Raw genomic sequence first — 23,689 nt, 5'->3', positions numbered from 1 at the left:
TAATGTAAATTAGCACAATGCAACTTCAGGGGAAAAAAGAAATGAGTGATAAGTATACACCGAGAAAAAATTTTTGATCATAAGTATCAGAGGATGATAAAATTTACAATATTTCTGGCTCTGTGGGAACACCAAAAATCTCGATAATTTTTACCGAAGTGCTTTGGTAATGATTTTGGCAAAATTAGCAATAAAATATGGTTTTATAACATATGATGAAATTTCGTTACTTTATTATAATACCTTAGAGCATGGCATTAAAACCATTTATTCAGTTAAATTTACTTTTCAGTTTTGTATTTTTTTTTTTTTTTTGCTACATGTATTGTAATAAGGACTATAATTTTTGAACTAGAATTTCCGAAAACTATGTCATATGAACAGTAAAATTACCAAATGAAAAGTTCAAATACTCTATATTTTGGTATCATTATACAGAATTATGTTTTTTTACTAGAAATGTCCTTAGTATACAGTATGATAATTTCACCAGAATTTTTTTCTCCGTTTAAATATGTACCAAACAAGTGGAAATTAAGCTTATTTAAACAACATATTTACTCAAGTAATTAGCTTCGAGGTGTAGAAATACTCGATAGCATGCTTTGATTTTTAAATATTTAAGGATGTGTAAGAAAAAGTTAAAAATATCAATAAAATTAGCCCATTAATTTATCGATAAATTGAAACGCATAATAAACTTTACATATACACCACTATATTAAGCTACATGTAGAGGAGTTGAATAATTAGATCCTCTTTAAAAGTTAGTAATTAAAATAAGCTCTCGTTCGTAAAATAAAGTACTAAAATATATCTTCTTAATAAACCAAAGCATGTTAATTATTTTTGGCCGTAGCAAATCTTTTGTTCTTTATGTAGTGATCCGTAAATTTAACAAAATTCAAAAAGACACGAATTCATTGTTATTCTGGCAAATTTTTTCTTAGCTAACTGCAATTTGTTTCAGATAAAAGTTTTCTGAATGTCATAAGGAGTTAAATTCAGTGAAGATTTTCCACATCTATTGTTTTTTTTTCTTTTTTTCGTTTCAATAGAGCCGTTTCCTCTTTTAGCAATACAGCTTAACGAAAAGTTTTTAAATGTAACTTGACATTGTCATCGCTGGAGATAGTTTGAAGTTTATAAAGTTTGAAAAAGTAATGTTCATTTTTTTTATGAAACTTTGACACTAGTAATTGGTATAGTAAAATTATTTAAAAAAAAGTCTTGATAATCAAATATAATTTTACTAAGAATTATTTTATTGCAAATATTCAAGATTTATTTAATTAACCCATAAGCTTTATTTAAGCTTTATTTATTTAATTAACCCATAACCATTTAATTAACCCATAATTAACCAATAAGTTAGTTGCTTAACCCATTAATGCCTATGGTTCATCAAAATCTCAAGAATTTTCAATATCAATTTAGAATGAATTTTTAAAAAAATATATTTTTCGAAATTTCTTTTAGGGTCTGTGTCGTTCAATTAAAAAGATGTAATTTAAAAACTATTATGACTAATTGTTTCCCACAAACGTTGTTAGCCCCACTAATAACACCGAGGAACATGTTTCTTGTTGCATTTATACAAATGCTTAATATTGTCTAATGCAGGTGCAGGCATTTCAAATCTGAAACTAATTTTGCTTCTAAATAACGCAGCTTTTTCAAGTGACATTTTGAATCTATTTCTTTTCGAAATGTACAAGTTCAAAAATGTCATATATAGCAAGGGGTCGCATAAATGTGGCGACAAACTTTTAGGGGAGCATTATCAGGATTGAAATTGCCTAGGAACCCATGGCCGTAAATGTCGTTGACCGCGGCTAGGGGTGCTTCCCTATTATGACCTGTTCAAATGCACGGGAGGAAACAGTTTATAAAAGGTAAGCGCTCTTTGCGGCGTATGTTGACGCTCTCGGTCACGTGTTTGTATGTACTTTTATTCCTGATGATGTGCACTAATTCCTTTGAACATTTGTCGTATTATTTATCCATCCTCCTGTTATAGATAACATTTTTAAACTTGTATAAAAATGTTATATTTTTAATTTAAAAAAAAAGAAATGTAGTTCGGAAAGAGATACTGGCTGTAGATTTGAAACTACTGAAATGAAAATATCTCAGATTCATTGAAAAATAGCATACAAAAAAAATTGTTAATCAGTGTAATCAGTAATAGAGAAAATTTTTTTTATTTATCTATATTTTAATAAATAAGCATACTCGAAGTTCCGAAAAAGTTAAGTTATTGACCTTTCATCAAAACTAATTATAAATTAGAAGCTTTTTCTTTCATTATAATAATTTTGATGATTACCTGCTAAAAAAATGAAGTATGAAAGGATTAAAATTATTTCAACAAAGTAATTAGATTGAAATTAACTTTAAAAATGTACAAGTTATTCTTCAGTTTAAATGCTAATATGAAATAATTTCCTTTGAAATTGTAGAAAAGTCTCAACAAACAAGTGTATGTTTCCTACAGCCTGTCACGCGTGACATAATGCGCAACTCAAAACAAAATATATATTTGAAAAAAAAAAGATAAGAAATGTGTGAAGTTGAAAATTGCAGATCATGCATTTCGTTGACGTCTTTATATTTTGCTGAGAATTTTCGATTCCCTTACATCAGATTGAAGCTTTTGGAGAGATTGAGGTTGCTGATGCGAGAAAAGTATAGTGAGTGCACTTTTGGAGATAGGATTCCCATTTGAGAATGAGGGTTTTTCCTGTTTGATGTATTTAATATCTTTTTCCCAATGATTGTGAGGCTTATTTTGACTTTAGCGGCGTTTATCTCTAAATCTCCTTTGAAACGAAGTGAAGGTATGACTACTACTTTATTCTTTCCCCTTTGCTATTAGATTTATTCCATTAAAAGTTTTGTTTCTAGTTTGGAGCCACGGATTTCTGGAAATAACAAAATTGTTGGACTAAAAATTTATTTTATTTTTATGCTAACGACAAAAAAACTATAGGTAAAAAAAATACAGTTACAGTAGCGTATTAATGTAAAAAGTACATCAAGTTAAAACTTTTTTTTTACTAAAATCATTCGACACTGTTCTTCATCTACCGAACTTAAATTTTGGAGAATCATTCTATATTTTGAAAAATTCTAATAATTTATTTAATGATCTTTCTAGTATTCTACCGTTTTCCAAAATTCGGTAGTCTATTTTAATTTAATCTAATTCATCCTTGGATTGAAATCCCTTTACACCTGTTTCTAATCTTCCCTTTTTATTTTCTTGTTCGAACTTGTTCCTCTGCCCCTATTGGTTAAATAACATTGCAGATGTTTTCTCTTTTTTCTCTGTACACATGTTGTCTCTTTGCTTTCTCTTCCATCATTTGGTGTTTAGGCACTGATGGAGATCTTGTTTATAGAATTGAAATTGCTAATAACCATTTATGTACTTTCATTTGCGCTTGATTCCCTTTTTTTATTTTGCTTTAGTTTGCATGTTACAAAATATACTCTAACCTTCGTTGAATAGTGGTATACAATGCAAAAAAAGGAAGAATAATGAAACGAAAAAATTTTTAACATTATAAAAACAGCAAAAGCCATATAAAAAATATCAAGATTTTAATAAAGTTAGTGAAAAATGTTTCGAAATCTGTACTAAGAAATTTTGGTTAGATTATTATTTTTTTATAATAAAAGATATTCTGTATAGCGAGCACGAAATTAAAAGTGATTTAGTGAAATAAATTCCTTCAATATTTATCAAATATTTTGTTTAGGGTATAACATGTATTACCCTTTTGAAAAATTCATCTATATGTTACTGCATAATATTAATATAAGAGTCTTAAGATTTATGTAAGGTGTTTCATAATGACTGCTTTTAATATATACTTCTGGTATACTTGTAAATCATTTTTATTATCAGTCACACAAATATCGCATACTTATTTTAAGGATTATGATGTATCAAACTTTCAAAATATTCGTTTATATGTTATTGTATAATCTTAATATCAGAGTCTTAAGCGTTATGTATGGTATTTCCTAATTAGAGTTGGGAAAAACGAGTCATCTAAGGGATTTAAATCAATAATTGTTTCTTAAATTTCAGTTAGTTTTGTTTCCCAGTGATGGTATGTTGTATGCAGTTAAAAATATCTTGTAAAATCTAAGAGATTCTAACTCATTCATTTTTAGGGGCTTAAGATTTTCCAATTAAAGAGTTCGATGAACTCTGATGAAAAAAAAAAAATTAAAAAAAAAAAAATTCTTTTGCAGTTTCTTAAACTTTTCCATATTTTGGATCAATGATTCGCATCAAGTCATTTAAACTGATACGAATAAGATAGTTGATCCCTGATTTAAATCAAGTTATTTGGATCACTTTTCGAATCAAGTGATGCAAATCACTGAGTCAAACCACGTGATTCAAATTACCGCTTTTTATTAAGTGATTCAGATCACAGATTGGTATTATTTAATTCGTCTCCCTTATTCGAATCATATGATCCGGATCACTGATTCTAATTATGCTATACGAATTTCTAATTCGAATCATTTGATTCGGAAAACTGATTCTAATCATGTTCTTTGGATCAATATTCAAATCAAATGGTTAAGATCGGTGATTCAAATCATGCGGTTCGCATCAATGATTTGTATCATGTTGTTCGGAACAATATTCGAATTAAGTGATTCAGATCAGTGATTCGAATCACGTGATTAGGATCAGTGATTCGAATCACGTGATTAGGATCAACGATTCGTATCATGCTATTTGAATCACTGGTTCGTATCAAGTGACCCGAATCACTGATTCGAAACATGCGATTTGGGTCACTATTAGAATCAAGGGATTAATATCAGTGGCTCGAATCAAGTGATTTAGATCACTGATTCGATTCTAGTGATTCAAATTACTAATTCAAACCGAATGATTCAGATCAATGATTCGAATCAAGTGATTCAGATCACAAATCGAATCAAGTGCATCAGATCAATGATTCAAATCATGTGATTCAGATCAGTGATTCGAATCACGCCATTTGGATCAATATGATTCGAATTATGTGATTCAAATCACTGATTGAAATGAAAAGATTCTAATAACTAACCGATTCTTGTATAGTCATTCACATCACTATTTGTCATCAGGGAAATATATTTCTCTTTCTTTATCGTCCGCAGAGGGTATTTGGTGCTCCGCATTAATTGGTTTCATTAGTTATTATAATTAATATTGTTTTGAACCTGCGCAAACTTTGAAAATTAGATGTCACCAATTAATATTTAATTAGGAAATAAAACTTTTCAAAACTCTGACTAATTATTAATGTCGTGAAGAGCAATGGTGGATTAAAAACATCTAAAAAAACAGTTTCTTTATCTAGTGTCCCTTGTCTTTTACCAAAAAAGACTCTTTCTTCTCTGTAAATTCTAATTTGTTTATATACGTACCATCAGTGCTATATGAAAAAATTTTTATTAAATGTTTAAAACTCTCAACCTTGTGTTTTACTTTGCGGTGTACTATAATCTTAGCAAAATCGGTTAAACAATGAGGCATAGCATAAATGCTTTTTACCGTACTATAGTATAAATTTTCTGTAACTTTAATAGGGCATTAAACTTAGCAATAATTTCGCCCAATTTGAACCACAATATCTAACAATGCACTTAGAGATAATTAATTTGCTCAGTAATAATAATTCAAGTGATTTGAAATTTCTAAAAATGCCGCGAAGATTTTAGTTCTAATTAAAAGAAAATTTCAACACACATTAATACAAAAAAGCAACATTCGAAACTCAAGTGTTTTTAAATGCATATTCGCTTGATTTGAATGCATTCAAAAAGCAATATTACTTCTTTTCGAGGATTAAATAAGATTTTCTTGCTTCTATTTTATTCAAAGAAGACTCTTATTTAATTAACTACAACACGATTGAAACTTTAGCCTTTTTTTAATGATTAACTAAAGCACGATAATTTTTTAAATCTTAAAAAGAGCAACTTGGTATACTCCCCTCATTAAAAGAAGGTAGATTTTATTAGCAGTTACGTCGCTACATCAAAAGCAAATCTAATATTTTCCTTTTAAAAAACTTTCTTTCAAAGAATTAATTAAAAATTCGAAACACTTTTTTTTTTTAGAATTCATTTGACTGGGTTCAAATAGCTTAATCAAATTGAAAGAAATTTTTTTTTTAATATTTCTTCTATAAACTAAAGAAAATGTTCCTGCAAACTTGAAAACGATGAGAACATTTAAAAAGTGTTTCATCGCTTTAATATTGATACTTAATTAGTATTTTTTAAGAGAATATTTTTAATGCAGTTAAATCAGCAACTGTATGCTTAGAAAAAGGGGAAGAAACAGCTATAAGGAGAGATGAAAATAGTAAATAATTTTTTTAGTATACATATTATCGCATAACTGTACAAATCAGTTGTTCTACAGATTATCTATCAGAGTAGTCCATTAAAGTGCCAAAAATTGTGTTATTTCTCAAATTACTTAAGTAATCTTCAAACTACCTAGACAATCTGCACATTAAACTGGAATGACAGCAACTTTTCCGTACGCTTCATTTTACATAATGTTTTTTTTTATTTTTCGTTCTCTAAAAAATCAAGTAACTACTATCAAACAATCAACAGAAGGTTGTTGAAGTGTGGCATTTGTTTACTTTAGCAACTGTTCTTTCCATTCTATTTCGAGTAATCCAAGTTAGTCAACTATCATTTCTTTTAAGTGACTTATTCTATATTCTTACACAAAGGTTCTTTTTCTATATATTTATTATTTAACACAAAAACAGGCATGAAGCCATGTAGGACATAAAAAAAATTGTGTATCAAAGTTGCCAGATTCACAAAGCAAAAATATATCACTGTCACAATAAAATAAATTAAAAAAAATCTTAATTAAGTGAAAGACGTAGACGAGAAAAAATTATATTTCAGCAAATTTGATATGCGATACAGGGCTGTATTTAATTTACTTCACGTTAATTAACATTTTAACTTACGTGGAGAAACTTAGCTCAACTTTTATAAGCCATTTTGCTTATGAACGATCTGCTAGCGAAGACGTTATCAGTTACATGTCCGGGTATCCATGATCTTCTTCTTGAAGTGCAAGTACCCAATTAATGTAATTTTTTTTTCAATATCTAAAAAAGTCTTATGAAAACCATCAAGAAATTAGTTGACAGAGCAGAGAGTTCAACTTTTGAATTTAAGGATACGGGAAAAAATGTGCATAAGCGTTTGGATGTTCGAAGCAAAATTTTCAATCTGAATTTGAGTTAAGGACTCTAAAAAGAAGAGAGTACTCATTTCAAGAAAGAACATCAATATAATAATAATAATAATAATAATAAAGCATTGGATAAGAAAATCCAAATTTGAATTTTTATGTACGTACGAGTAAGTTATTCTAAGGAAAAATTACCTTATTTCCACGGAGATAATGTAAATTATTTTTCTCATATACAAAAAATATTTAAAATGTGCTGATCAAAAATTCACTATTAAACTAATTATAAGCAAAAATCATACTTTATTTTACATGAAATATTTTTATTGAGCTAAATATTTATCTCTTAAAATTCTTTATTTTATAAAATTATAAGTCTCTTTATTTATTTCTCTAGTGTAGCCCTTGATTAGATTCAAGGGGCTGTAAGTGGCCTTCGTCCTCTCCGCAAGCCACTACGCAATATTATTGGTCAGTATGAACGAATAAATTGTTCTGTTTAGCACCGTATTAAGATTGCATCGACTTTAGCAGAATATTAAGGTTAATGTATTTTAATACTGAGGAGATTTTTCTGAGAATATATTTAAAAATATTCAAATGTTCATTGCTCTGATGCTTATAATTTTCCACGAAATAATCTAATAAGTGATTTCAATCCAAAAACCTATTTTAGGACGGATAAATTTTCTTCGTAATAACCTTCTTTTATTTATCTTTTTTAGGTGAATGGTGACTTTTTTTCAAGAGTTCTTTTTAACTTTAAATAAGTGTAAAAATTATTCACTTTAAATGAATGTAGTACTAAAAATTTTACTGCTGTGTTACGTTTATTTCATTTCTTTCTCTCTCTCTCTCTCTGAATGATTTGGTTTGGAATTATATTGGGATAACTTTTCGAACCTAAATCAGTTGCTCGATTTCAACTATTTTTTTAAAAAAAATTACTTGAATAGTCCTGTTCCAAAATTCGATACGCACTATTCAATTGGAGAAAAAAATTCTGGTGAAATATCCGTACAGTTTGCTAATGACATTTCTGGTGGAAAAAAAAAAAGAAAAAAGTTATCATTCTGAACATAAAACCCAAAATATATGGTATGTAATCATTCATTTGCTAATTTTTCAATTGATATGGTAACAGTTTACTGAAAATTCTAGTTTTCAAAGTAGTACTTATTACCAAACATTTAGTAATGCCATGTTCTAAGGTACCATGATAAATCACCAAATTTTATCAAATATTATAGAAATATATTTTACGGTTAATTTTACCAAAATCATTACCAAAGCCTTTCGAAAAAAATTATGAAGTTTCTTGTTGTTCCTATAGAACTAGAAACTGGGTAAATATTCCTATATTTTGGTAATCTTGGTCTTTTTCTCTTTAAATTTTTCTGTCGTATTTTAAATAGTATTTTTTTTTCTTTTTTTTTTACCAATAGTACTAATATTTCACAAATTTTTTGGTACTGATTACTATTTAAAGATAAAGGAATTAGATACAGAAATAAGGTATTTAGTACAGAATACTACACTGCTTTAATCATATTCATCTAAATTACTAACCTCTTCGAAGTGGTAAGTGTTTATTTTCTACTATTTCAAGAGCATCTGTACCTTCATCCATCAAATCTAATTTTGTAATTACACCAATAATTCGAAGACCTAAAAAGTATTTTCAGTAATATACCATTTGTAACAAATAGTGTTGATAGATCAGATTTAATACTCAGAAATGTTTGAGGATGCACACATTATTTTGTAAATTACACATTTATAATGCAAGTGATTTATTTTGTTATTGACAATACTTTGAAAGTATTAATTTCTTTCTTAAAAAATGACGAAAAGAAAAAGCAATCAGAGGCTTAGTTAGGTAGAACGAATTCTGCAAAATATTACCTGGCCTCCAGAATAAAAACATATGGTTTAATAATGTAGTCATTGGTAAATATTTTTTCCAATTAAAAATGACTACATTCAACTAAACATATATATATCATAATAGTTAAAAACTGCATAGTTAAAAAATATTTATAAGAAAATCTATTTTTAAAAAAAAATTATAATAAGAAATCAGCTTATTTCTAAATGGTCTAAAACAAATCTTGTTCAAGTCGGCATTTTGTTTAAAATTTCAGTAAGATTCTTGGAAGAATCAACGTACATGGATATAAACCATACTTCCAAGTTGATATTTATTTCAGTGTTGCTATCAATTGAGCTACTTAGTTGCTAATTATTTTATGATTTGATTGAAACATAAGAAAATAGAAACAATAAACGTCGATAACTGTCCTTTTTATTTAAATACCAAAAGAGGCCTAAATTGCAAATTAAATCATTTGAACATGAAAGAACAAGAAATTAAATTCATCCGCCTCGATGAAAGGGCAAAAACGATGGCGTCGACGAGATTTCGTTGCAATAAATACTTCTGAAACTACGTAAATGAGCTTCAACATTCACTTGTCACCTCTAACTATTCCTTGTTTTTCTCCAAACAAGACAATAATATACGGAAAAACGATCCAACACGTGTCTTTTTCATCTCTTTAGCCTTTTTCTGTTTCATTGCTTCAACCACATTTTTGGCAGTCTCATAACTAAAAGAATCAATGTGTTCTAAATTAAGATTTCTGTACAGCAAGGTTAGTAAACATATATTTATATCATATAAGTATAAAAATTTTTTTGACCGTTTATTTCAAATTTTTCGAGTATTAAACGTTAAATGAAAGTTAGTCATAAAATGCAGCCGCAGAGTGTTTATCATTATAAATTTTAATGATTTGTAACTTTTAGGGGGGAAAAGGATAGGTATATTGATGAATAGGATACCTCCAAGTGACGTAGTGTGTGTATCTTGATCCTGATTGGTTGTTGAAACGCGGCATTTGCTTACGTCAGTAACTGTTCTTTTGATTCTATTTCAAGTTATCCAAACCCATTAAGTATCAATTCTCTTAAGTGACAGATTCCATATTCTTTCACAAAGATTTAAATTCTTTAACTACATATTTCTTACCTTACGGAAAGATAGGCATTTAGCCATGTCAAACGTAAACATACTAACTATGCATCGAATTTGCCAAATACACGAAATAAAAATAAATCCCCGTTACAAAAAAACACAAAAATAAATAATAAATACAAGTTAAGTAAAAGATGTAGGCAGGAAAGAATTATATTTTGACCAATTCGATGTGCGAAACGACGCAGCATTTAATTAACTTTACGTTAATTAACATTTTAACTTATGTAAAAAAAATAGCTCAGCTTTAACACGGAATCTTGTTTATAATCTATTAGCTGGACATGAAATATCCTCAGTGGTAGACGGATCATGGGTTAGAGTCCCCTGGCCGTCTGTCTAACCGTGGGAGGTTCTCGTGGTCTTCCTCTCCATGTAACGCAAATGCGGGTTAGCTCCATCAAAAAGTCCTCCACGAAGGCAAATTTCTCCTAATACTCGTTCCAGGCTTTCCCTTGTCTTCTGGATAGGGTTCAAAATTACAAGATTTCGGAGTTGAACATTAATAGTCGTAAATACGGAGTGAAGTCGTACGTAGTAGAACATTAATTGTGAATAACATTAATAGTGAGAACATAATTAACATTTTAAAAACAAATGATAAAAACAAACTTATGAACTCAAACAATACCTTTCTCTGCTCATATTTCCAAAACCCCATTTATGAGCGAACATATCTAAAGCAATTTCTGGATTCAGATACAATGCAACTTCTACATCTTCATTATCAACTCTAAAACTATAAAAATCTATTGTGAAAACTTTATTTGCACTTTTTCAATCATTTGAGAGAAAATTCAATTTTATTCACGTAAATTAAAACCTATTTCATTTATTTCATTTAATTTATTATCACATTTTTGAAAACAAAGTTTCACAATATGAATCTTCAGAATTAGATTTTGGATCCGAAAGGACAGTCAGTAAGAAATGTAAGTTCATAAATTTGGCATGTTGAGAACAATGATTTAAAATGAGGTAAAAAGTAATTTCGATTTCAAACTGGAATAAGAAAACATTTAAATCCATTACATATCTGCTAAAGGAATTTTTTACGCAAAGTCTTAAAATCTATTTCGTATTTTTCCTGTAAAAACAGTTTAAAAATTGCAATTTAATTACAATTATAACTTATTTACATTGTTTAAACTTACGTTTTCAAAGGTTTTTTTGCTATTACATGCTTCTTACAAAACCAATACCAGAAATTTGAAGATTCAATCTTGTATCGAAATATTGATATCATGCAAAATATAATAGGGGCTATATATATATATATATATATATATATATATATATATATATATATATATATATATATATATATATATATATATATATATATATATATATATATATATATTCTGTTACTTTGATTTGATTCAGTTAAAAACTTAATTACTTTTCAAAATCCACCTTTGCACGATCCCGATGATTAAGGGTGTAACTTTTTTCAAAACTTTCCATTTTAACACATGCTTCAACTTCTTTTTCTAAAGGGCATATTCCAACTCTGAAAATGTAAAAAGCTGTAATGAACTTTCTTAGCAGTTTTTTCTAAATAATTGTTAACAGATAAAAAAAAATGCACTGTTATCCATGTCATTTAAAAAAAATAGCAAATAATTTTAACACCAATGGCCGAGAATCAATTTATCTGAATATGGAGTATTAAATTATGAAACGAAATATTTTGCTTCCAAAGGGCAAGTCAGTAAATTACATCGATTTTATTTATTCAAATATTGCATACCGTAAATTTAAAGTTCTTTTCCTAACTTAAATTTAAACATGAAAGCTAGCAGAACCTAATACTCATTCTATATCAGATGTAAGTAAAAATCAACTTCGTGTTTTTATGCAGAAACAATAGAAATTTCGTAGTTAGCTTCATAGCAATATTTTCCAAATTTACATATAGTTTCCGAATTATCCTTTTCGTAACAGAATACAATAGAGATTGCAAAATTAATTTCATAGATTTATAATGTACATTTTACTTACGTATAATATCTCGGTAAGTTTCATAAGTTTCATCTCATAAGTTTCCGAATCATCCTTTTCGTAACAGAATACAATAGAGGTTGCAAAATTGATTTCATAGATTTTTAATGTACATTTTACTTACATATAATATCTCGGTAAGGTTCAAAATTTTGCAAATTACCAAAAATGCAACATTTTTGGAGAAAAATTAAAGAATACAATTTTTTTTACCATATAGAAAGTTTTACTACTCTGCTTTAAATAAAAATAAAACTTCTATAAATAAAAAATAAAACATTACTTCTATTTCCTTTTCATCTATTTCCCATTTCCCTTTCCTTACAGATTTTTTTAAAACGTTGTATTTAAAAAAAAATGCGCATTAAAGTATTTTAAATTGTTTAGTGCTTGAAATATAGATATTCTTTTAAATTTTCAACATTTATAATAATAAGATCTTTCGTTATTTTACAGTTTTGATGATGCTGCCAATAAAGTTGTAATTGAGGAGTTTTCATAATTCTTTGAAATGGCTGCAGAAAATATTCTTTTTTTTTACCTTTTGAAATATTTCGTATGAATTTTCATCATAAAGTGAGCTTGCATGCAATAAAAAGTACATTCCTAAAATGTTTTTCTCAGATATATTTTTCAGAAACAAGTATCAGTCTTTTTTTATATTTCAATGAAATAATTTACATTAAATTCTAAAAAAAGTTATAAAAATAAGTAATAAAAACATAAGTTTAGCTTAACCTAGGCCACTGTCTGGAAAAAAGTGTAATATCTACTAAAATGTATTAATGACAGTACATGAGTTTCATTGAAAGAAGTTTAGGTAAGAAATATAAGTAACTTTTCAGAGTGTGTTATATTTGGTTGATGTTGCAAACCTTTTTTTTATTTGTTTGGATGTTACAGTCTCTGTCATTTCTGCGTCCATAATTAGTTGAATAAAAATGTCCATTAACAAAAGAAACAAAATTTGAAATTATTTTAAAAAGTATTTTAAAACTCAATTCTTGTTTTTTGAATTATCATTTCTGTTAAAAATCAGATATGAAATTTTTTATAAGGATTTGCTTAACAAATAGAAATTTACAATGACTTTATAGTTTTAAAATAATATCTGATGGATATTTGGCTAGAATGTGAAAAATATTAGGAGATTTGGCAACTTAGTATGAATTAAAATTTTTAAACAAAGGAAGAAAAAGACAAACTGAAGTTAAATTTTTTAATAACTCAAGGCACGTACTTTATTCATTCAAATTTTTTGTTTGTAGTTATAAATCTTGAAATATTTTTAAAAAAAGTACAATTTCTTCGTTTTACAAATTAAACCAATTTTTGAAAATTTTGTATCTTTATTGCTGCACAAAAGAAACAAAAATATCAGCAATGTAAATTAAGAATTTTTTATTCTGTTGAATTCATCATTAATTAAAAAACATTTAGTATGGTACAAGTGTCAGAGATTTTTTGTTTTAAAGGTTTAATACATACCTTTCTATTTTAGCATCATCATCACAAATTTGTGCAGAATCACTTTTTTCTGCATAATATGATGCTTCAAAATCTACATTCCAATAAATATACCTAATAAAAAAATATTTTTAATTTTTCTTATTTTTCGAGGTAATTAAAGCATATGAATACATGCCTTTAAAAATTTATTTCACTTCTGTCATTAAATCAAGATATTTATTTTATAATCGAATAATGATTTTATAATAAAAATAACAGACGATTTAAGTAAAAAAAAGTTTTTGTATCAAGTTTGAAAAATTAAAGCATATTTAATCTATATAACAAGTCTCCTACTGCATTTGTTAAAAAAAATTGTGTTGAAATGTGAAAAAATATTTTTTCTCGATTATTTTTTTTCATTTTTCAACTATTCTAGAATTACTTTATAAACTTAGTGCCTAGATTTGATAATAAATTGTTACTTTATGCGCTTATCAGAACAACATCTTCCGTATTTATACAAATTTGTGACATAAATTTCAATAACCCATGCATGTAAATTAACGTTTAGAGACTCGCCTTTAAATAGAAAGTTTTTAGATATATGCAAACAAATAAAACTATATTTAAAAAAAAAATTTTATTCCATACAACCATCATTTATGCTTTGAATTAAATAATTTTGTATTTAATTGTAGTCCAACTTATGACATTGAAAAATATGTATCTTCTTTATTTTAATAATAAACAGAAACTACTACTTATAAACATAAGTACTAAATATAATTAGAATACCAGCAATGCTTTCTTTAGAATTTTTTGTTTTGTTGATATAACAATTTTAATGTAACAAAGAAACTAAAGAATATTTGTTACATGCATTAAAATCGTTTTTTAAAGTACTATTTTGTTTAAAATTTGCATAAATACCCTTAATTGTCAACAACTTCACTCGCCAAATTAGGAGGAACACTTCTCTCCTCATATTCATATTCGAAAGAATCATGCATCATATCATTCCAAGTATTTTCATCAAGTCTAAAATATAATGTAGAGTTTATTTATTTTTATTTGGTTTGGTAGTTTTAGCACATAATTTCATGCATAAATTCCTCTTCTGTTTATGTTATTTGAATAAGAAATGTAACTTACTAAAATCGAAGAGTTTTCTGAAAAATTTTGAAAAGTGAAAAAATTTCAAAATTTATATCAAACTTAAAGACAACCTTTTATTATTTTAAGCTCTGAAATATGTAAAAGTGTAAAATACAGCTGTTAAATGAGAATCAAAAGTAAACACCCAGGATTAAATTTTGATTTAATGATTTACATGATGATTTGAGGTTCTAATATAGAATATGATAATAAATTAGTTCTCCTGACCAAACTATTCAGATAATATTCTCAGGATTGTTGCTACCCGAATATTTTGAGAGTTAAGATTTCAAATCTATTGAAAAAAGGCATAGTTATTCAGAGACAGTTCATTTGTCTGATTTTGCAACTAAAAATATTGTATGCAGTAATTAATTAGCATATTTAAAATGACACTTTCAAAATATTAAGGAGTCTTAGTAAGTGATAATCCAAACATTAGATCCAAAGTTATTCAGAATATTCTCCTTTTAAAAGCTTTATTACAACGCATTCCGTAATAAAGTAGATTTGCGTATTAACTTTAACTGTTCACTTTCAAAATAATCAGTATTTAATAATTAAATTTCATTAATAATTAATTTTTTAATTAAATGTAGACATAAAACCTACATTAATAATTACAAAAATCAGTTATTTTTAATGACTTTTAAATGTTTTCCTTTAGAATTTTAAATATTTCTAATAAGTCTAGATTTTTCAGATTTAGTTTTTTGTTATTTCATAGGATCAAACATTAATTTACTTAGCATTACAACATAACATTAACATAACATTACTTAACATTTACAAACATTAAGAGACTAAAAAACGAACATTTTCTATATCTTAAACAGTAAGTAGGTATTTGTTTTTAATTCTTTTTTATAAAGACTACAATGAAGTAAGCGAAGAAAATAAATTCTGGTAAAATCTCCGAATCGTATATGGTAGGGGAATTTCTGGTAAAAAAAAAACCCATACTTCTAGTTAAAAAAACCTAAAATGTACGGTATTTAAACCGTACATTTGAAATTTTTCCTCTCATTATCTCATTTTCCTCATCCTTATAATATAATGGTTTACCGAAAATTCTGGTTTTTAAGATTATCGTTCTTATTGAAGCACATTTAATAAAAAATACAAAACTGAAAAATAAATTTAACCGAATAATTGCTTACAACATATTCTACGGTATCATGGTGCAATTACCAAATTTTATGACATTTACCGAATTTTACGACATTTACCGAATTTTACAACATTTACCAAACTTTATCACATATTATAAAACTATTTTTTTTTCTCAGTGTATACATTTAAAAAGTTATCTTTTATTTATGATTTGCTTAATTTTCCTATCTTCAGAAACATTGAAATATTACTTGTTTGATCTTAATTTACTCAGATCTTGATCAGATCAGATTTAAATAATCTTGATTTACTCAGCTACAGAAAACTTATTATTTTTTAAAGTTGTTTTCAAAAATCTCCTAAAAATCTCCTTTATACGCCCTTTCCTGCAACTGTGAATGCGTTTGAACTCTTCAACTCCCTTTCTTAAGAAGCTAAACTGACAAACTCTTCCTTTCTTCAAATTTAGTTCCTGGTTATAAAATTTGAAGAAAAAAAATTGATAGTGGAAGGCCTATTTAGAAAACGGAGACATAAGGGAGGAAACTGGGTCATAGTTAGATTCAGCTTTACATAGTGCGTAAGAATCAAGAGTAATAGTGCCATGGTTCAAAATTTCTTTTTCTTTCTTGCGATATAGAGTAATTAAAGAATAGTTGGCATGAAAAAATTCTAATTAAAATTTAGATCAAAAACTATTTTCCATACCTTATTCATACCTTTTTAATTTTACATCATTGTCACCAGAATTTTCAGAAACTCATTCTTCTGTATGGATCAACTGTTTAGAACCATCGTCCCACATAAATTCTCTAGAACAATAATATTTTTTTTTTAAAGTTTACCATTGCCCAAATTTAAAGTATTTATTAGCGTATATTTTTTATAAATTTCTTTCATTTATGTCATTAAATTGAAAGATTTATTTAAAGAGCAAATGGATATTTTTCTTTTAGTTTTGATTAAAAAAAACTACTAGTTTGCACTATCAGTAAGCAAAATTTGAATCCATTGTAAAACTAAGCTGTTAAGATATTACGTTGCAGTGTTGAGTAGCTAAGGCTGTGGAGAAATTTAACTACGAAATAGTGCAACATTATTCAAGTGCAACTGAAGTAAAGTCTCGAATACAGTAAAATTGAGCTGTTAAGAGCTTTTGCTGCTAAGTAAAGCAATCCTCCCGGATGCGAGTTAATTTCAACAAAAAGTCCTTTTCCAAAAGTTTTTCCCAATACTTGGTTCAGAAGTTCCCTTGTTTTCTGAATTGAACATTGGTAATCGTAAGCTCAATTTCAGTTGTTCAATGACTGTTATGAAATATAAAATAAAACTATAAATTGAATATTGTCTTTGTCTCTTTTTGTATTAAACTTTCGACGCATTGTTTCTAACCACAAAAACCTTAAACATTAAAGTTTTTTTTTATTTAGAAGCTTAAATCCCCGATGAACTTTATAATCTTTGTAATTGTTTAGATTCTCCTTTAAAAAAAAGTAAGTATTATGTTACCTTTAACGCTTGGTTACAAATACTTCTAATCTTCGTTTAATACGTTGGATTGAATATATAGGATTAAAATCAATAGGGTCTGGTTCATTTCATCGACAATCACTTCATCGACAGGCCATTTCATCGACACCACTTCATCGACAGGCCATTTCATCGACTAGGTCATTTCGTCGACAGGCCGTTTCCTCGACAGGGTTGTTTCGTCGACAGGCCATTTCATCGACAGGGTCATTTCATCGACAGGGTCATTTCGTCGACAAGGTCATTTCGTCGACAGGGTCATTTCGTCGACAAGTCATTTCGTCGACAGGGTCATTTCGTCGACAAGTCATTTCGTCGACAAGTCATTTCGTCGACAGGGTCATTTCGTCGACAAGTCATTTCGTCGACAGGGTCATTTCGTCGACAAGTCATTTCGTCGACAGGGTCATTTCGTCGACAAGATCATTTCGTCGACAAGATCATTTTATTGACAGGGTCATTTCGTCGACAAGTGATTTCGTCGACAGGGTCATTTCGTCGACAAGTCATTTCGTCGACAAGTCATTTCGTCGACAGGGTCTTTTCATTGACAGAGTCGTTTCGTCGACAAGGTCATTTCGTCGACAGGGTCATTTCGTCGACAAGTCATTTCGTTGACAGGGTCTTTTCATTTACAGGGTCATTTCGTCGACAGGGTCTTTTCATTGAGAGGGTCATTTCGTCGATAGGGTCATTTCGTTGACAGTGTCATGCGTAATTCTGAAACTATTTTAGAGATTTAATCTAAATATTTCTATTATTAATTAGAAAAATGCACCTATTTAATTTTATACTAAAGTAAAATTCTTTATGGCGGTTTATTGTTCCAATTGCACTAAAAGAAGTTCGTTTTTTAAATTAATTAATAGGTAGTTGAGAAGCGTTTAAACGGTTGATGTATCGAAATCTACTTTTCTATATCTAAATCGTAATAGCTCGACACTTATTTTTAGGATAGGTAAGGATTGTCTTCAGAACATTACCAAGCATGATATCCGGACCGTGGTTACAGTTAATATAGTGTGACGTTAACAATCAAATTGTTTTTAATATCAAATCAAATTAATAAAATATATTTTTAGAATTAAAAGTAATAAAAATATATTACAATGAAAATTTAGACACTATTTCAAGGAGAGGAAAGCTAAATTTATTGCAGTAAAAATTTTCAACATTTTTACATAAATTTTATCAAAAACATAGACATCAGTCGAATTCTTACAGAAATGAAAATAATCATAGACCTAATTATTATATCTGCTTAAGTAGAAAAAAATATAGGTTTTTTATGATGGAAAAGTAATTTCTTAATGTTCACTTTAATTGCAATTTTAAACTTTTTGTTCAGCATCTTTAACATTAGGACAGGAATATGCGTATTCGAACAATCGAATTGAGTCTTAGTTTCGTTACTACTATTAGAGATTTCGAAGAACAATAGGAACACAAACTTGATGTTTAGGTATTTACCGAGGCGGTTGTAGATTCCCACAATATTTAAAGTGCTACTCACCTTACCAAAATTGTTTAGAAGCACGGGCGTAACGTTGCAAGCCTGTTAGTGTTTGGTCTTCACAAAATATGTTTTTTCTATGAATAGTGAATTTAATAATAGTATTAATTACTCAATTCTAATCTAATACTATCAAATTATACTATTTTTGAATTATACTATTATTATAATTAAATAATAATAGTATAATTTAATAAGAATAATAATAGTAGTAAGTAAATGATGAATTAATTCATTTTTTATTTGCAGGATTTAAATTAGACACATTTTGCTTAAAAGAAAATTAACAAAAAGTCAAGCTTGGAATTTAAACGTAAGAATAAATAACTCCTACTCTACAAAAAAGAAAAAAAAATCTTGCAATTAAAATTTGACCAATTTTTTACTAGTATAATTGCTGAAATTTTTAACTGATTTTCTACACAGGATGAAAACACAATTTTCAAACGCTTACTGACCACTATTAGCACGACTTATCGCCAATCAAAATTTTGATTATTTTCTGCCTGAACAAGCCAGGAGACTCAGAACTAAAATGCAGAAAAAATGAAAATAAAAAATGCATATGTATTTAAAATATCAAGTTTGTTCAATAGACTACAAATGAGAAAAACAATTTATAAAAATTTTCATGCATAGCAAAACCCACAAGGGCAAAATTTCACAAAATATTCTATCAACATTCAAAATTCCCCTTTTTTCATTTTGGTAACAAAAATTCACATTTCTTTATCAGGACACATATCAAGCATGATATTTAAAAACATTTCCATTTACACTTTTTAAAGGACTTATTGCTCGCCTTTAAAATATATACTCTCACTGCAAATTTTATTAATTTAAATAAATTTTTATTCTCTTGCAAATCGAAAAGAAAAACATTTTAATATTTGAGAAAAAAACAAGTTTGCTAAACTTATTTTAATAAAACATTAATGAGAATAAAATCAGATGCATATAGATAACTCTCCTCAATTATAAACTCAAAAGTCAATTTATTTGTTGTATCGTAGTAAATTGCGTTTTTTTCCCAAATGTTTTAGATCATAAAAACCAATTATACAGGTTTCCTCCCCTCCTCTGATTTTGAACCATTTTTTATATCATTTCGATTGCATCGCATACCGAGGATGTGGAGTCATTGTGAGTTTTTTTTTTTTTTGTTTTTTTTTTACATTAACGAAGTTTATTTTATAAGGTAAAAAAACTTATAAATGTTTAGGGAACATATAGGATAAAATACATATTAAACTATTAAACGCCAAAACGTTATAAATAATTAATTAAATAAGAAATAAAATAAACTGGAAATGCGAGAACAAGATTTTTGTTTCAAATAATATTTCATTTAAATTTCACAAGAATTGTCAGAAACTTCCCTCTTCAGCAGAATAGCTGACAAAGACATGAGGAAGAGGATTAGAACAAAAAATTTTATCAACATTATTTCCCAATATGTTTTCCAAGTTGGATTTTCATTTTATTTTTCCCCTCATGCATTTTTTTCCCAAGATTTTTATAATACTAGGAAGTTCAGCCCGTTGCTCACTTCGCTCGCCAACCTTCGTAATAGCCACTCATACAACTTAAGTTTGTTTTTTTCCTATATCGATCTTTCTTTTAAAGAGAAAATATATAAATATTGAAATTTCATGTAAGAAAATTTTATTAATATGTCAATAGTAACAAAATTAACGATTACTTGCATATGAAAAAAAATCAACTGAGCTTGAAAAAAATAAATATCTAAATACAGGTAATATATAAATTTTTGATAAAACAAGAAGTAATCTTACTAGATAACTATCTAAAAGGTTTGTGTTTTTCGGATTAAATTCTTTGTAAACATCACCATTGTTATCATTGCAAAAGTTAGTTCCTTTTCCTTCTCTTTTTTTTTTTGGACAAGATTTTAAACTGTATTAATGCGTTTTACTCATTGCGGGGGAACGTTATATAAGTATAATTTTCTTTTTTATCGACAGAACATTTTGCAGCTGAAATGGCCCGTTGACGAAAAAACCTTGTCATTGAAATTATCTATCGACCACATGGTTTCATTATCACACAGATTCATTTTATACCGTCTTTTTTTCCTTCCTAATTTCACCCGTCATTCACTCCCTACATCAAGAATCATTCACAATAGTTGTTGCAATTGCTTTTGCGATGATAATCTACAATAATGTACATTAAAAATTAATCTTAGAAACAAATGTGTTAAATATGATTAGAAAAAAATTGTGTAATATACAACTTAAATGTGTAAAATACAATTAATGTTTCGTTTTTGCAACGTGATATGAATAGAGGAGTAGGCAATTTTCAAATGAAATGCTTTTTTCCGGGAACTTCAACATACTATTAAGATTTTGCATCAGGCTAGGCTTAAAAAAATTCATCAGAAATATACTAAATTACAAAAAAGTGCAAGGGGCATAACGTCTATTGTAAAAGAATCATAAGACTAGTTTCAAAATTACGCATGACTTTGCCTACAAAATAATCTTCTCTTAATATTGTCGACGAAATGACCCCTGTTGACAAAATGACCCTGTCGACAAAATGACCCTGTCGACAAAATGAACCTGTCGACAAAATGACCCTGTCGACGAAATGACCCTGTCGACAAAACTACCCTGTCGACGAAATGACTTGTCAAAGAAATGACCCTGTCGACAAAATAACCCTGTCGACGAAATGATTTGTAGATGAAATGACCCTGTCGATAAAATAACCCTGTCGACGAAATGACTTGTCGACGAAATGACCTGTTGACGAAACGGCCTGTCGACAAAACTACCCTGTCGACGAAATGACTTGTCAACGAAATGACCCTGTCGACAAAATAACCCTGTCGACGAAATGATTTGTCGATAAAGTGACCCTGTCGATGAAATGATCACGTCGATGAAATGACCCTGTCGACAAAACTACCCAGTCGACGAAATGACTTGTCGACGAAATGACCCTGTCGACAAAATGCTTTGTCGATGAAATGACCCTGTCGATGAAACGATCATGTCGATGAAATGACCCTGTCGACAAAATGACCCAGTCGACGAAATGACCCTGCCGACAAAACTACCCTGTCGATGTAATAACCTAGGTGAAGATGAAATGACTTGTCTACGAAATGACCCTGTCGATGAAATGAACCTGTCGACGAAATGAATTGTCGACGAAATGACCCTGTTGACGAAATGATCCTGTCGATGAAATGACCCTGTCGACGAAATGACCCTGTCGACGAAATGACCCTGTCAAAGAAAAGATCCTGTCGACGAAATGACTTGTCAACGAAATGACCCCGTCGACGAAATGATATGTCGATGAAATGACCCTGTCGATGAAACGATCATATCGATGAAATGACCCTGTCGACAAAATGACCCTTTCGACGAAATGACTTGTCGATGAAATGATCCTGTCGACTAAGTGACTTATCGACGAAATGACCCTATCGATGAAATGACTTGTCGACGAAATGACCCTGTCTACGAAATGATCCTGTCAATGAAAAGACCCTGTCGACAAAACGACTTGTCGACGAAATGACTTGTCAACGAAATGACCCCGTCGACGAAATGATATGTCGATGAAATGACCCTGTCGATGAAACGATCATATCGATGAAATGACCCTGTCGACAAAATGACCCTTTCGACGAAATGACTTGTCGATGAAATGATCCTGTCGACTAAGTGACTTATCGACGAAATGAACCTGTCGACGAAATGACTTGTCGACGAAATGACCCTGTCGACGAAACGACCCTGTCGACGAAATGACCCTGTCGACGAAATGACTTGTCGACGAAATGACCCTGTCGACGAAATGACCCTGTCGACGAAATGACTTGTCGACGAAATGACCCTGTCGACGAAATGACTTGTCGACGAAATGACCCTGTCGACGAAATGACTTGTCGACGAAATGACCCTGTCGATGAAATGGCCTGTCGACGAAACGACCCAGTCGACGAAATGGCCTGTCGACGAAATGACCTAGTCGATGAAACGGCCTGTCGATGAAGTGGTGTCGATGAAATGGTGTGTCGATGAAGTGATTGTCGATGAAATGAATGCGACCCAAATCAATAAGGATATGCTATATGCACTATATGTATGTGGGTATTTCAAAATGCAGTTTGGTTCTTTGTTTATAATATAAAAACAATCTAAAAATTGTACTTAAATATATGAAATTGAAAGAACTATAAAATGTAAATTTACAAAAAAAAGAGGAATGGTTACTAAGATTACATTATCACTATTATACTACTAATAATACAAATATTACTATAATTCGAATATTACTATGGAGATTTTGCACTACAGAGAATAGCTGTTGCCCCTAGTCCTTCAACACGTTTAATTAAGAATATTATTCAAGAATTAGATTATACATCATAAAAATATTTCTTAAATAAATTAATGTCTGTAACAAATTGCTATCGAAATGTCTAGACTAGGAATTTCTCAAACACACCAATGGCCTTTATCCATAATTATTTATTTAGAATTTTACATTGAATTTATTTTGATGCTTATGGTGCTCTTGTCTTGCTAAAATTCAACTAAAAATATTAATTTATTAGACTCGCTTTGAAAAAATGTATAACCTATTATGACCT

General features: G+C 28.8%; 2 protein-coding genes across 3 annotated transcripts in view; one reads left to right on the top strand and one right to left on the bottom strand.

Annotated features, from left to right (window-relative positions):
• The first annotated feature begins 2,640 nt into the window (after positions 1-2,640).
• The window catches only part of LOC107450136 (astacin-like metalloprotease toxin 4), a 39,562-nt gene continuing 18,513 nt past the window's right edge, over positions 2,641-23,689 (top strand). The window contains exon 1 of one of the 2 annotated variants that reach the window (XM_016065870.4): positions 2,641-2,840. In XM_016065870.4, coding sequence (XP_015921356.3) covers positions 2,774-2,840 — 67 coding nt within the window. In that variant the 5' untranslated portion in view covers positions 2,641-2,773. Of the gene's footprint in view, positions 2,841-10,067; positions 10,158-23,689 lie in introns of those variants that run through there. The other variant, XM_071181424.2, reaches the window with a different exon arrangement.
• Positions 9,535-16,062, bottom strand: LOC139425708 (uncharacterized). Its single transcript, XM_087149367.1, has 5 exons — positions 16,058-16,062; positions 13,779-13,871; positions 11,689-11,799; positions 10,918-11,025; positions 9,535-9,858 (listed from the first exon to the last, which is right to left on the bottom strand). Exons 1-5 carry the CDS (start codon positions 16,060-16,062, stop codon positions 9,735-9,737), a joined length of 441 nt encoding a protein of 146 aa, XP_087005493.1. The 3' UTR covers positions 9,535-9,734.

This window comes from Parasteatoda tepidariorum, chromosome 8 (genome assembly GCF_982258835.1).
Source record: "Parasteatoda tepidariorum strain Cologne lab strain chromosome 8, Ptep-v5.0, whole genome shotgun sequence".
NCBI classification, from domain to species: domain Eukaryota; kingdom Metazoa; phylum Arthropoda; class Arachnida; order Araneae; family Theridiidae; genus Parasteatoda; species Parasteatoda tepidariorum.
The sequence above is the reverse complement of the archived record's forward strand: the minus strand, read 5'-3'. Positions and strand labels throughout refer to the sequence as shown.